Source organism: Scleropages formosus, chromosome 23 (assembly GCF_900964775.1).
Source record: "Scleropages formosus chromosome 23, fSclFor1.1, whole genome shotgun sequence".
Taxonomy (NCBI): Eukaryota; Metazoa; Chordata; class Actinopteri; order Osteoglossiformes; family Osteoglossidae; genus Scleropages; species Scleropages formosus.
The window spans coordinates 1,635,485-1,650,150 of record NC_041828.1 but is presented as its reverse complement, the minus strand read 5'-3'; the positions used below and the strand labels follow the sequence as shown (position 1 = coordinate 1,650,150).

Sequence of the window (14,666 nt, the reverse complement as noted above, 5' to 3'; positions counted from 1 at the left end):
GAGACTTCACCGAGGGAAGTTCGTCCGGCACGAATGACTTGTGCCCCGGAAGCACTATTGGGACATCACTTGCTTTTCCTGTCAGGCGGTGTGTCGTTCGCCGCCTGCATTTGCCACAGTACAGGTGAACGTGAAGTAAAACATAAGTAGCGTTAAATCTGTCCATCTTAAAATGCACTTAAGCACAGACTGTGCAGATCAGAAATGTGCAGGGGAGTGATGCCCCACCCCTTTCACGCAGCCCTGATGGTGATAAATTTATAAATTGACAATTTCTACAGAAGAAAGGGTGAACAAAATACGCGCAGCCCACCAGTGTTCCACACCACTTTTTAATGCATAAAAAAAGGATTACAAAAGTTTCTTTTGCCTACAACACATCCTGGAAGCAGACCAGCAGTGCAGTGTGTAAGCAGCCAGGCAGCCGGCCCTTGTGCGGCGTGTTCGCTCCCACGGCGGAGGGCAGGCCGACGTGCGGCCCCTAGTGTCTCAACTGCCATGTCCAGCTGTGGAGACCACGCTGAAGGAGAGGTCAAACATTTGGGAAGTGCAAAGCGACCTACCAGCATGTGCGGAGTGCTGGTCCATTGCACCGAAACCCAAAGAAACATACAGTATAGTTCATTCCATGTTTCTGCAATCTTCCCTCCTGTGCAGTGGCAGCAGTGGCTGGAGGAGACCACCACCCATTCATCCAAATGAATCGGTGCAACAACATTCCTGATCTGAACTTGACTCCATGCATATCCCGTTTAGTTTGCTCCTTTCAAGCCAACCCACCGCCCGTTTACTGACTCGTAAGGAAAGGACGGAGCAGAGACACAGCGGCCTCGCAGCCGGCCTTTCGGCGATACATTCAGCGTCCGGAATCGTGCCGGTCCTTCGTCGTCCCGCACAAGCGAAACGCAGATTACATTCAGAGGAAGCGTGTGTCTGCGCCCACCTCGCCTGCTAACAAGGTCAAATCCACTTTCCTCCCCTGCGGGCGAGCGGCTCGCCGCTCCTCTCAGTCCGAAGCCTCGTTGTCAGCGTGCGTGGCCTGAGGTGGCGCCTGCTCCCCGTCCAGGTGCACCTCACGCACGGCCAGGATGCGGATGAGCATGGCTTCCAGGGTGCTGCTCTCCAGCGGCTGGGAGGAGAACCACAGGGGGCAGTCGGGCACCGAGGGGAACTCGGGCTGCAGGTACAACATGTCTGTACGCTGCTTCACCGAGTCCGGGCTGCAGGTCGAGGTGGGAGAGGGAGGTCAGACACACTGCAACACACACAAGATCACTACATCTTCAGACTGACAGCAAGGACCACGGAATGCATGGAAGGGGGATGAGATGATCCAGAAAAACCGGGACTGTGGGAACGCAAGAACTGGTCAAGGCTTACAAGCCTGTACAGTAGCCTTCTAACAGTGCACATGTGTGAGAGAGAGAGAGAGAGAGAGAGAGAGAGAGAGAGAGAGAGAGAGAGAGAGAGAGAGAGAGAGAGAGAGAGAGAGAGAGAGAGAAGGAATGCTGTGGTATGGGCGGATGGCCATGACCCACAGGAGCAGTGTGTATCCACTGGGACAGACTGACCACTTAGAGAGGTAGAACTTGTAGAGTCTGACAGGACAACGCAGGGGGTCTTCCGTGTTCTCTGGCATCTCCATCACTTCCCCTTCCTCCTCCTCCTTTCTCCTCTTCCCAAGAGTCACTGCTTTGTCTGTTCATATGGGAGCCACACACATCAGCATGCACCAGTTTCAGCGACCACAGACACACATGCACAAAAGAGGTACGAGGCGTCACCTGTACTGCCGTCCTTTCTTTTCTGCACAGGCAGGCAGAAGCGCAGCACGTTTCTCCCACTGTTGTTTCCAAGTTTCCTGGTGCCACATGAGATGTGAGCAAAGGACAGACGGCCATGTTGGCCCGGTGTCTTCAGCTGCAGCAGCTTAGTGGTGAAGAGGAGGAGTGTGTTGAGCAGGACGGCAGGCGAGTGCGTCCCCAGCTGCTTACACTGCCACAGGTGCTCCTCCTGGACCCGCGAGTGCAGGTAGCCTGCGAGAAAGGTCAGCTCAGGTTATGCCACAGGAACTCACTGAAGACCCCTTGCAGAAGGAACCTGCGTGGGCCAGCGTGACCCTCACGGGACAGATGAGTCCCCAAAGAGGTCCAAGGGTGAAAAGGGATCGGCTGTCAGGACGCTGAACGGAAACACAGCGAGTGCCGAGCAGCACAAGGGTCTCACCACCGGGCAGCACAGCGGGCGTCCAGTCGCTCAGTATCTTGGTGATCTGCTCCGCAAAGCTACTGTACAGCACGTCGGTGAAGATGTTGTCTGAGCGCCCGTTCTCACACAGGTACTGCAGGGAGAAAGAGATCAGGGTAAAGGGGGGGCGGGCGCGCGCACACACGCGCGCGCACACACACACTCCTGCTCGTCCCACCTGCTGAATGCCCAGGCAGAGGTAGAGCAAGCTGTCGGCACAGTAGGACTCTCCACTGGGCCGCCGCACTCCACTGACAAAGAGACTGAGGCCATAACTGAGCTCCACAGGGCTGCACTGGAGGAGGTCCTCCTTCAGCTCCACAGGTTGCACTAGGGGTGTGTGAAGCACCAGAGCAGGTAAAAATCATTGCAGGATCATTCAAAGCTGTTTAAAATGACACAAAAGATCTGTAATATCCATAACAGGCACAAGGGGGTGTTTTGGTTAGAGCTACCACCTCGTAATCAACTGATGAATTAATTTTTACACTCACTCTCTAGTGCGGGTTTATTGTTCTCAGGCTGTCGCTTCCTCTGCTGAACCCAGCTCTTCCACACATTAACGCCATACATGTGAAGCAGCTTTGCGTCACCAACAGGGGGAGACTCTTCAGGAAATGCTCCCGTTGCCAAGCCTGCAGATCTATGCTTCCTCCCCTGCAAGACGTGCATGTGTGCGCACGCACACACACACACACACACACACACACACACACACACGGTGTAAACCTCCCCCAGGCGGCCAGGGTGACGTTACGAGGCGGCGGACAGCAGCTGGGGCTCATACCCGCTTCCTGGGTGGAAAGCCATCTCGAGGTCTCCGACGAACTCGATGCCTCGGCGCCAAGTGCCGTGTTTTCACCAGTGAGGCGTCAGGCGACTCTGACAGAGCACAAACATGTGGGGGAAGGAGCGTAAGAGGCTGGTGATGTGAAGGGTGTGCACTCGGGTGGGCGGGGCCTCTGCAGAACCCTCATCCTCCAGGGTTTTGGTTCATTGCTCATTGGTACCAAATGTACACGTCTCTGATGGCGGAGGATCAGGCTGCACTGGGCACGCACCGATGGGGTGGTCAGCCTCGAGGTCCAGCAGCTCTGCCAGGGACACAGTCTCACTGGGGGTCCCGCCCGCATGCTGCCCATTGGATGCCATCTCGTCTGCCCAGCTGGAAGGGGTGGACGCAGCTGCCGACTCCGGGCCGCCGATAGACCGGCTGTCCTGGTCTGTGGTTCAGCACACAGAGCAGCATTGAGACACAAGACACGGTGGGGCTCCGCAATGTGACCCCTGACCCTGCTGCCCACCTCCTTGAGAGACCCCCTTCTCTGTCTCCACCCCCTCCTCAGCGGGCATGTCAGCCACTCGCAGGTCGACCTCAGGGTCAGGCGCCGTCTTTCCCTTCACCCCCTGGTCGGGGTCGGCAATGTGCACAGTGCCTCCCGGCACAGCCGGCAGGATCAGGGGGACCTGGGGGGGTTGGTCACTGGTTACTGTCAGTACCGGCACAGCGCACAGGGACACGTAACACACCTGCGCGAGACGTGCGCACAGGGATGGAGGAGTCGTACCGGTACAGGCACCCCCACAGGAACAGGCGTGTGTTGCGTGTGCTGTGTGTACAGGTGCAGCGGCACAGGGATGAACACAGGAATGGGAACAGGCAGCACGAGCACACGGGACAGCTCCTCCTCTGCAGACAGATGGGCAAACGGTTAGAGCACAGCCGCACCCGCAGGCCCCCCCCACCTGAGCCGCAGCATGCGTTCACCTGTCTGCGTGTGTGTGCTCTGTGTGTGGGGCTTGCAGATGGTGCCCTTGTTCAGGTTCATGGGTTTGCAGAGCAGAGCCTTGTTCTTGAGCACCCGCGGTGTTGGGGGGGGCAGCTTCAGGGAGTCCGTCTGCGTGCTGGCCTGGGGGAGCACGCATGAGCAGGGTGAGATGAGCGCGCGCACACACACGCACACGGCCATCTCCAACTTACGTGTCCAGTGACTTTGGCCTGCGTGGTCGGAATAGTTCCTGCAACAACGAGAATGTGAGGACAGTTAGAAAGGAGGACGGTCATGCAAGGATGGTGACCCCTGGCAGCCTGAGCTGCTGCCGTCGGCAGGCGCGTTCGGCTCACCTTGCAGCGCGGTGTTGGCGCACACGCTGGGCTGGCCCACGGGGGCGCTGGAGAGCGACACGACATTGGCGATGACGGGCGTGGCCTCCTTGGAAGCGAGCGAGGAGGGGCAGGGCATTGTAGGCACCGTGCTGGGGGGCACCGCAAGGGCCACTGGAACAGATGCTGGCAGCAAAGCAAAGAGGAGGATGAAAGCAAGCAGGACAGCGCACTCTGCTAGATGACACTCCCATGATGCACTGTAGTATAAAAGACATAAGACCCTCAGACTGAGACGTAACCATGGTTACTCATCTTTCGTTCACATTAACCTTAAATGCCTGACCCTTTTCTCCTCAGTCACAAGTTTATGCTACTTAGACTAATTTACCCATCGATCCAGCTGCGTATTTTTACAGCTACAGCAGGAGGTGGGATTTGAACCTGGGTCCTTTGAGTGCCAGGCGGTAGCTATAACCACTGCACCACCTGCTGCTGTTCAGAATCTTCACTGAATCTCTTGTTTTCAGCTCAAAGGGTGTAATTTGACGAGTTTAGCAGCCCCCCCGCCATCATACCCGGCAAAGGTGCCATCGTGACCTGGGCATCGACGGGACTCTGCTGGCTGCAGAACTGCAGGAGACACTGCAGATTGCAAAAGTGCTTCATGTCCCCCAGCCACTGGATGGACTCGATGAGCTTCCCCTGCCGCTTGCATGTGTCGCACCTCGACATCTGTGGGGACCAGTCAGGCGGTCAGCAATCCGCAGGGTGCAGGTTCGAATCCCGAGGGGGACAAATGTGCACAGAAACCGGCCCAAAAGATCTTCGCTCAGACACTGAGCCGTAAGAGGAGGTGAACTGAAGAACCTCGCCGTGCTTGTAAAGTCGCTTGAGCAGAAAACGAAACTCCACAGGAAGTTAAAGAGCCCTCCATTTACGTGCAGGTGACATTGCAAAGAAGAGTTAGTTTAACAGTAATTTCGACGATCGCAGTCAAAATGGCTGAAAATGAAACCTCGTCTCCACAAAGTGTTACTTGGTGCCGACGGATTCGTCCCACGAACACGTACCGCGCTCCTCATACAGCACTGACCAGCGACACTGAGCTGTAAACACTGTGGGACAAGTTTAATTAAGGCGGTTCCGCAGGCCTGTCTGAGCACTCCTTACTGCCCCCCATCAGCTCAGAGGGTCAACAGCTTGTGTTCTAATGTAGAATGTGGATTAATAAAATGCTACTTAAACAAGAAAAAAGCTATTCTTGAAAACTGTACCCTGCTCTGTGCGCGTGCGCGTGTGTGAGAGAGATAGTCAAACTAAGTTTGTGCTCTGAAGACTCAAGGGCTCAGCTGGTGAGCCGTGTCGGGGCTGCGTCGTCTCACCTGGTAGAAGAGCACCGTGTAGTGGGACATGCAGGAGTCTCCACAGAACTCCTCCAGCTTGCCGGCAAAGTGGTTCTGGACAACCCGCTGGGACGTGTTGGAGCAGTAGGCGCACGACTGGCAGTGGCGTCCCCAGCGCTTCGTCAGGTCGTGTTTGTACAGCAGCTTGCAGCCTGGCGGCGGGGGGGGGAGAGTCAGATCAGTGCACACTAGAGCACCTCCCCCCAGCCCCGCCCTCTTGCTCCCCGACCCGGGCGCAACCTCACCTTCGCTGCAGAAAGAGCACTCCCGGTGGTTGATCATCTTCACCTCCTTCAGGATCTTGTCGATCTTGCAGTACTCGCATCGCGCCATGATCAAGTTCGCCTTCTTGAACTCCTCGGCACACGTCTTCCCGCAGAACTGGATCATCTCACCCTGCAGGTGCACAGCCGCCCGATGGGGCCACGCTTCAGCAGGAGTGTCGGGTCGCTCTCCGGCACCGCACGGGGGGAGGCACACCCACCTTGAAGGCGAACAGCTCCGGCTTGGAGGCGAAGAGGCGGCCGCACTGCCTGCAGGTGAGCCTGACCGGACAGCGAGCCGAAGGCGCGAGGGACACGATGAGGGGCGGGGCCTTGGGGGCCGTGGCATCGGGGGCCGCTGTGCAGGGGGCGGTGGGCTGGGGCGCCGTGACGATGGGGACCGACGGGCCGTGTGGGATCACATTCATCTGGGCCTGAGTGGCGAGTTTGTTGAACTCCGTCTGCGGAGAGAACATGGACACGCCGAGATGAGACCTCCCTCCCCCCATCTCACCCATCCCATTGGTCCGATACCGAGGGTGGTGAGAGGGAGAGAGAGAGAGAGAGAGAGCCTTGCTATGATCCACAGCCTATACTGGAAACACACCTGGCACTTCCTGTGGACGCCAGTCTATCCCAGGACACCCAGCAACTCCATCTTAAATGTCATTAACAGCAGTAAAAAATTCACTGCACTTCACACCCATCATTGCATCACTTTCTCAAATTAAAACTGTATTTGTCACACACACAGCCATAGTTAGCGCACGTGCAGTGAAATGTTTTTCTACTCTCCGGGGTACATGCTGATAGTAGAAATAAGAAAAATAAGGAAATACAAATAAAACCAAAAATTAAAAACATACTACAGAAAAAATAATGAAAATAGAACAGAAATGAAGAGAAAAATAGGTGTTTATGAAAATAAGTCTTTCTGATGGGTTACCCTTTATTAAGACATTTTCTCAACAATATTCAGTTATTTTCTTGGAAATTAAATACTCAACTGACCGTTGAATAAATTCTACTTCTTTCTGTCCAAAACTGGCAGTGACCAGCAGGAGGATGTTCTGCAAAGTACACAATCTTTCCAATCTGCAAAAAGTCTTCCGAAAAATATCGTTGTTGAATAATCGTCAGATATTTAAATTGTGCTTTTTTGAATTTGAGTTTCAGTGTTGAATGACCACGGTGCCAGGCTGGACGACAGCACAGTAGTCACAGCACGTCCATCCCTCACGCGCATTGATAACACAGAACTTCTGACAAGTTTCACGCAAATTGATGTCTTAAAATATTGAAATAAACTCACTTTCCGATAAACGGCAGCTGGAGCACAATTTTTCTTCTGTAAAACCAGTAGTGTGACGCACTGAGCTGTGCGGTCACTCCAACAGGCACGCACCTGGGCTGGGCCGAGCGATAGAAGAGCGCCCCCGAGAGGCCACCTGCGGCAGTACAGCCCTCACCTGGAAGCCGATAACGCAGCTGTAGCAGCAGAAGCTGCGCATGGAGCCGTCCGACATGGCCAGGTGGTACTGGGGTACGGCCGTCACTTTGCACTGGTTGCATTGGACTGCGGTTCCTGCACGAGGAGGGGAGGGGAGGGGTCAGCGGCGGTGGAGCATGGAAAGCACGCATGTGTGCGTGTCTCACTCGACCCTCCTTACCTGAGGAACGCACACTCTGCACTTTGTAGGCCGTGACGCAGCCGGTGGAGCAGAAGAGCTCCGTCATGCCCTGGGAGGTGACGCTCTCCACCATTTCGGCCGAGGAGCGCAACGAGAAGCACATGGCGCAGGGGGACACCCTGGTGCTCTTCTGTGGACCCCGCCCGCCCACACACACACACACACACACACACACACACACACACACACACACACACACACACACACAGGTGACAGCGTTCATCATCATGTCATCACATCCAGCCCTTCTACTTCCCTGTCCCCCTTCGGGGTGGGCGTCGCCTCACCTGTTTGTATGTGCTGAGGCAGGCGGGGCTGCAGAACTTCTTGGTGGCGCCCTCTATCTGCAGCATGTTGCTCTGGCTGCCACCGCCCCCCCCACCGCCGCTGTAGCAGTAGCCACCACAGTTGTCGCAGCAGTTCATGGTGAGCTTGTTGTTGGAGCGGAAGCGGGAGAAGCAGCCATCACTGCAGAGCTTGTGCACGACGCCCTGGTAGTTCACCTCGTGGCGGATCTGCGGAGCCACCAGGAAGGTGGGGCGGTTACTCGCACCCTGCTGCTCTCAGCACCCAGGCGCTCCCCTGCGAACGCACCCTTACCGCTGCCGTCTTCTGGCACATGCTGCACTTGATGGTGATCCCATCGGCGGCGGGCGCCGAGCTCAGCGCCTTCCGCTTCACGTCGAACTCCGAGAGGCAGGACTGGCTGCAGAAGTCCTTCATGGTGCCGGCAGCGTCCACAGGGGCGATGATCACATCCTTTGGGTTCGAGATCTCCCTGCGGGACAAGTTCCTTCTTTCATTGCAAGAATCTCTGTCAGCAGCGCTGTCAGCGCTATGACACGTCAGTCAGCAGTTAAAACAACAACACAAAACACGGTAAAACACAGCAGACTAATGGCGAACACAGCAGCCCCTCAGCTTCGCCTGGACATCTGTTCCCATCTCATTTTGATCACAAATCCGGAGCTGTACTGGTGCAGTCGATAAAGGGTTACTGACGCAGTTGCCCTGCCATTTACTCACTGGGTAGGTTCCGGAAAAGTCCGTGGTACAAACATGTCAGACAAACCAACAAACAAACAAGCACTTCTCAATTCCACCTCTCTGTTTATAACACTGAGCTACTATTTTAGTCGCCCCAAAGACGTGGGCAGCGACCCGCTGAGGAACAGCAGATGGGAGCTGTAAACACTGTGGGAGGGAGTTGAACTAAAGCAGTGCTGCACCGCCATGGTGCTCTTTACTGCCCGCTAATGGTCAGGAGGGTAAATGCACTTTGATTTGCCTTTGCAACAAACAGAAATGTCGCGTTGGGCGGCGGCAGGAGGTGGTCGAGACCCACTTCCAGCAGGAGTGGCAGGTCTTCCGCAGCACAGACTGGATGGACGGCACATTGTAGCTCGTCAGGCAGATGGTGGAGCAGAAGAGCTGCGAGGAGCCCTTGCGCTGGTACGCCGTCTGCCCCTTGAGCAGAACCTTCTTGCACCCACAGCAGGAAACGCGGACCGAGGCGGAGGAGGCGGGGGGGGCCGTGGGGGCAGCGGGCACGACAGAGCCGGAGCCCACGGAGGACGTGTTCACCGTCATGGTCCTAGGGGGTGCCGTCTGCTCCTTTGCTGGCTGGTCCACTGACGACAGAGCTGCGGGGGTGGGGCGACAGGCCAGGCTAGTTCCTTAACCACTACCATTCTCAGCTGCCCCTCAGCTCTGTCCCCCCCGGGGGCCCTCCCCGCCCCTCACCGGCGGAGCCCGCGCTGCCTCCCACGGAGAAAACGGCGCTGATCTTCAGCTCCTTGCAGGACTTGTGCTGATGGCCGAACTCCTGGGAACAGAAGCGACGCCGTTACCGCGGTTACCGCACGAGACGCAAATTATTAGAGCATTAGGGAAACGGTAAAGTACACCGCCGTCACGGTGACTAAGGACCACATGACTGCAGTGGGGCAAGAAACGGACCTCTGGGAAACAGGGCTCGTCCTTAATGCCCTCCGGCAGGTGCTGGGGTGCGAGGGCACAGTCATACTCCTCGTCCATTGGCTCGTCCTTGATCTTCAAAGGGAGGGTGATTGAGTTGCTCCGCCTCCTCCCGTCTGTCACAGGTGTCACATGACACAGCAAGTTATAGCACAAAGCACACCCTCCCTCCTCCCTCCTGCTTCAGAATGTAGTCAATGACTCAGATGTTTTGAGGTCTCACTGATACTGCTGAGTTTCCCATCGATCCCAGGGGGCGGAGTCAAGGGCTCCTGCGTCACCTCACCCCCGTCTTCTTGGACGTGCAGTACTGGCTCTGGGATCGTGGCAAACCCCCCCTCGGGCACCGTGGACACCTCTGGGGGGGAGGGGGATAATTTATAGCGCAGCGTTCACTACGGTAAACAGGTGCAGTGAAGGCAGGGAATTCAGGGTTCGAGACAATTGAGTGGATGACCAACCGCTAACCAGGCCTGGGGGGTCAAAGGCAAATGGGAGTCAAGAGCAGAACCCCCAATCCCCCACTCACCTGTGTTGTTGCAGCCGCTATTCGCAGTGACGCTTTTGGGGGGGGGCTCCGGGAGACCCGAGGATGTCTCCTGCGTCTCCTCCGCCTGCATGTGGTCCTCGTGCGCAGGACGCCGCTGCGCTGCGGGTTCGAAACGTTGCTGTGAAAGATGTGCGCAAAGACCCCTGATGGTGATGGGAACCAACAAAGGCACGGCGGCCTGGGGCCACTAACCGGTGTCGTCACTCGTGTCCCCCGTGTGCCGCTCACTGCTTCGAGCCCGTGGCAGCATCGGGGGGGCTGCGGCTGCGCTGTCCATTCCGCAGCCGTCCTTCGGCGACCCTCCATCTGGGTCTTCGGCCGAGGCATCCGGGTCCTCCGGGAAGCGAGCATCACCGCCCCCTCCGTTCCCCGTGTCCCCCGCCGCTCGCCCCTTGTTATCCCCGGGGTGGGACCCAAACCGTTCCGCGTCTTCCTGTCCGTCCCCTCCTGCTGCCGAATCTTCAGGTGGACTGGGGTCAGAGGTCACGGAGCTACGGCCACCATTCCCTTCCTCCCCGAAAGCAGGCATCGCCACAGCAACAGCTGAAAAGGGGGGGGGGGGGTAGGACCATCACACTGTGCTGCAGGACTGCATTTCAGACCAGTCATCACCAGTGCGGGACAGGCAGGCACTTGCCTTCCTGTGCTGCTCCCCCGTCGAGCTCCTCAGCATCCTCATCTGCTGCCTGCAGAGATGCAGAGAGACAGAGACACACACACAGTGACAGTGAACTCGTCTGCATTGAGGACACATGTCGGTGATCATGTCCAGTCACTCATTCATCTAACTGGGGGCTGTAGGGGGTGAGGAGGATTCTGGGGAAAGTAGCACCCCCCCCACAGCGCAGGTCACCCCTCCCCTTATTAACATACTCACATCAGCCTGGTGGGGGGTGCAGTTAACAAAGTTACACACAGCCGGCTCAACGGAACCCTGTTTATTTTGAGTAAATCTCTGTGGGCCAAACTGACTCTCACTTTCCGAATCCTGCGCGAGCCCGCGCTCGACTCGTCGTGCCCGCGCGCCCCACTCCACTCACCCCAGAACGCGCGGCCGCGTCCACGCGCTCCGCCATGTTCCTGCTGCTGCTCGTGGCCGGACGAGTCAGTCACCAGGACGGCTCGCGCTGTTGACCACTGCCGCACTGGCACTGGCACCGGCACTCGACGCGCAGAGACCCCGGCCGGAGCGCCGCGAAAAGAAAGAGTCGCCTGAGACGCCGCGCGGCCGCACGCGCTCGAGACTCACGCAAAATCAAATGTGATGAATCCCGCGCGCGTAGCGCAACATCAAATGAGTCGGTGCGACTCGCGGACCGGGCGCATCAGCTTCGAGCGCGTGCCGGTCTGCGCTTTATTTTGGTCACTTTGCGGTAGCTTTCGGAATTTGAATTCGGCCCCGTCTGCAGATCAAAGACTCGCCGGAACAAAATACACTCCGCCGCGTGCAGCTACTGCGCACGCTCCCGCTCCAACGTGACACTTTCTGGGCCTGCGCGGGCGAGGATCATGAAAGCGCTTAATCCAGCTATGAGCATGCGTAGTCACGCCCACTTCTTCCTCCAGTCCGAGCATGCGCGGACACGCCTCCTGTCTTCCTCTCCGGCGTTCGCGAACACGCCCCCCACTAGAGAGCCGGTTAACTGATTAATGAATCAGAGGAAATGGCGCCACCTGGTGGAAACCTCCACGCGCCCGTCCCGTCTGGATTCGCGAGGGCGCAGCGCAGCGCCTCTCATTGCAGGAGAGTCACGCTCATATTTAATTGTGCTGCTGAAAAATATTGACCAAAGTCCTTGAGTGTCTACAAATGACGGTATGATAATGTTTAGAGAGGACATTTTCACTTCTTTCACTTTCTAGAGTGTGTTGACGAATTTGACGAACTCATCGACAGTCCATTCTGAATCAGTAAGGACTGAGGTGAGCTGACAAACACCTGGGGGGCGTGGGGGTCATGCCCTGCTTGGGGTGACCAGCGACGGACTGGCGCCCCGTTCAGGGTGTGTCCCCTCCCCCCTCGGGCCCGGCTTGCCACAACCCCGCTGGGGACAAGCGGTTGTTGACGGTGGATGGATGGATGGATGGCGAATACCTTGTCAAGGGTAATACAGCAGTAGCAGGAGTCCAGGTGTGGAACCCACAGCCTTTGGGTTTCCTGCTACCGCAAAACTCCTGCATTTGGCACTGCGAGTTGGATATTGACACTGACAACGGCCTCTTGGAACCCTTTACAATGTTTATTGGAGCTGGACACACACATGGACCCTGAAGACGGCCCCGGTAACAGAACCCTGCTGTTGCCGAGGTGTCACTTCAGCACTTATCCTCAGCATAAACTGCGGTGACGCGAGTATCACGAGCGAGGAGTGTGTGGTCGTGTTGAGGTGTGGTGAAGCCTAGCGCGCCACCTCCTGGAGACACAGGGAGTTGACTTTGCTTTCCAGTTCATCCATGAACCCCTCATCGACCGAGATGCCGTCTGCCTCATCCTTGCTCTTCGCGAGCTCCGTGGGCACAAACACGTGCAGCTGGGTGCGCGACGGGCCAGCGTTCGTTACATGTGCAGGAAGGCAGCCGAGAAGTGGCTTTCCGTGCACAGTGAGATCGCCGCCTTGTGGTGTCTTCCGGTATCGCGTCGTCAAGATCTGGGGCAGCTTTTGCTCTGTTGGTCCTGAGGAATTCTGCTTCTCCAGCTGGCCAGCGGGTCTTACTGGAGTAGAGAAGTGGACGTACCGCAGTCGGTAAGGCCGGTCCCACACCCTGACGGTACACGTCCTGCACAGCAGTGAACGGTGGGGATGTCTGCACTGTGCAGGGCGACGATAACAGCACATCCTCTCCATAATGGCTCGCTCTCCTCGAGCATGGAGGGCGGACTTGCTGCTGCTGGGAGAAACGAGGGATGTTGTGCAGGAGGAGGGAAGAGGGAGACAAAACTGAATTCTGTCATTCTCTGTTACATCCCACCGTGTTTAGAGCAACGGTGCAGCTACTGGATGTACAAGTGTCAACGTCAAACGATAACGGTCACTGGTCATCCAGGGTCACTTTGTCCCAAGAGTTTCTGGGGCACCTTTTGGTTGTCTCTACTAAGGCACTGCTGAGCACCTCGTCTTTGTAACTAAATTTCATTTCTAATTAATCTCATTTGCCTTTAATTCATGAACATGCAGCCCTTCGCAAAGCACAACACGGCACAGTATTGCCTCCCCTGTTCCGCACACACATTTAGTTCTTCATGCGGCACTTTTTTCCAAAGCAACTAAAGTGTTCATTTCTTTACACTGATTCACTTATTAATACAGCTGGGTAATTTTTACTGCCTCAGTTAGGGCCAAGTACCTTGATCAGGGGTCCTACAGCAGGAGGAAGGATTCAGATGTGGCTCTTTTGAGTGCAAAGCAGCTGCTCTAACCACTACGCCATCTGCTGGCCGCAGGTTTCTCGAAGACCTCGAACCCTTTAGGCACCAGCTTACCTGAGGGGCCCAGCAGCGATCTGGTGGCTTCTGGAGTTCACAGGAACCAGAGAGGGCAGCTGGACGTGGTGCTTGGGGCTGGGGCACCTCGCAGGAGGAGGCGGCAGCAGGTACGTGGTGGTGACCAGTGCTCGCCGATGCCAGGTCACGGCAGGATCCAGGCCCGTCTCCGCAGGAGCGTCGGTAGCACTCATGTCCCATTTGATGGCCGTGTGCAGACTGTGCCGCATTGCCCACCCCAGTTGTATCCGTGGACAGGCTGGTAATAATTGCCGAGCATAAATGATTCATCACGAGCCGGATCTGCTGATTGACAGCCACCTGCCACCCTTCCCACCCCCCAGGTCAGGTTACAGCCGCCGCTCAGTGAGATACAACCCAAGAATGGCAGGAATCCACTAAGGTTAGGTGGCTCGCTTCAGTTTCCTTGATGCAAGTACTGCTAACATGGCTGCAAAATAAAAACACTTCACAAAGTCAAGGACGCAGTGGGGCCGCCTGGTGCCTTCAGAACAGCCCATCTTCCTTGGAATGTTGTCGTGCATCTCCTGCGTGTAGTGGGGTGTTGCACCATTCTTCTAGAAGAAAAGCCTCCAGCTCTTTGAGGAATGAAGGAGGTGGAAATTTACTCTGCACTCTAGAACTTCCCACAAGGGTTCAGTCATGTTTAGATCTGGTGACTGCAGAAGGTGTTTGTCTTCATCCTCGAACATAGGAATGACCTGATGGAAGCGTTTGCACCATAGGGTGCACTTGGTCCTCTAAAATAGCCTCATGTTTCTTTCATTCATACATCCAATTTCAATAGCCACTTGTTCTGAGCAGGGTCATGGTGAACCAGAGCCTGTCCCAGAAACACTGGCCACAAACTGGGGGGGGTACATTGTACGTTTGTTGCATTTCGAGTTAACGTCTGTTCCGCTTATATAGATATCAACTGCCAACCA

General features: G+C 56.3%; 1 protein-coding gene across 1 annotated transcript; it reads right to left on the bottom strand.

Moving 5' to 3' along the window:
- Nucleotides 1-318: 318 nt before the first annotated feature.
- LOC108938879 (zinc finger MYM-type protein 4-like) lies at nucleotides 319-11,781 on the bottom strand. Its single transcript, XM_029248168.1, has 29 exons — nucleotides 11,279-11,781; nucleotides 10,876-10,924; nucleotides 10,431-10,781; nucleotides 10,218-10,337; nucleotides 9,912-10,046; nucleotides 9,671-9,804; nucleotides 9,455-9,536; nucleotides 9,057-9,354; nucleotides 8,312-8,489; nucleotides 7,999-8,226; nucleotides 7,691-7,841; nucleotides 7,490-7,605; nucleotides 6,242-6,481; nucleotides 6,003-6,153; nucleotides 5,737-5,909; nucleotides 4,930-5,086; nucleotides 4,373-4,537; nucleotides 4,229-4,266; nucleotides 4,016-4,157; nucleotides 3,816-3,937; nucleotides 3,552-3,714; nucleotides 3,309-3,470; nucleotides 3,035-3,129; nucleotides 2,742-2,904; nucleotides 2,426-2,577; nucleotides 2,227-2,341; nucleotides 1,785-2,036; nucleotides 1,572-1,698; nucleotides 319-1,220 (listed from the first exon to the last, which is right to left on the bottom strand). The coding sequence occupies exons 1-29, from the start codon at nucleotides 11,312-11,314 to the stop codon at nucleotides 1,007-1,009; spliced, it is 4,509 nt and encodes a 1,502-aa protein (XP_029104001.1). The 5' UTR covers nucleotides 11,315-11,781; the 3' UTR covers nucleotides 319-1,006.
- Between the last annotated feature and the right edge of the window lie 2,885 nt (nucleotides 11,782-14,666).

Bases quoted from the DNA above. Each gene is read 5' to 3' on its own strand.
- LOC108938879 (XM_029248168.1), bottom strand. From the start codon at position 11,314: ATGGCGGAGCGCGTGGACGCGGCCGCGCGTTCTGGG. The intron at 10,338-10,430 runs GTTAGTGGCCCC...TCGAACCCGCAG, and splicing joins GGACACGAGTGACGACACCG to CGCAGCGGCGTCCTGCGCAC. The intron at 5,087-5,736 runs GTGAGACGACGC...TGGTCCCCACAG, and splicing joins ACACGGTGCTCTTCTACCAG to ATGTCGAGGTGCGACACATG.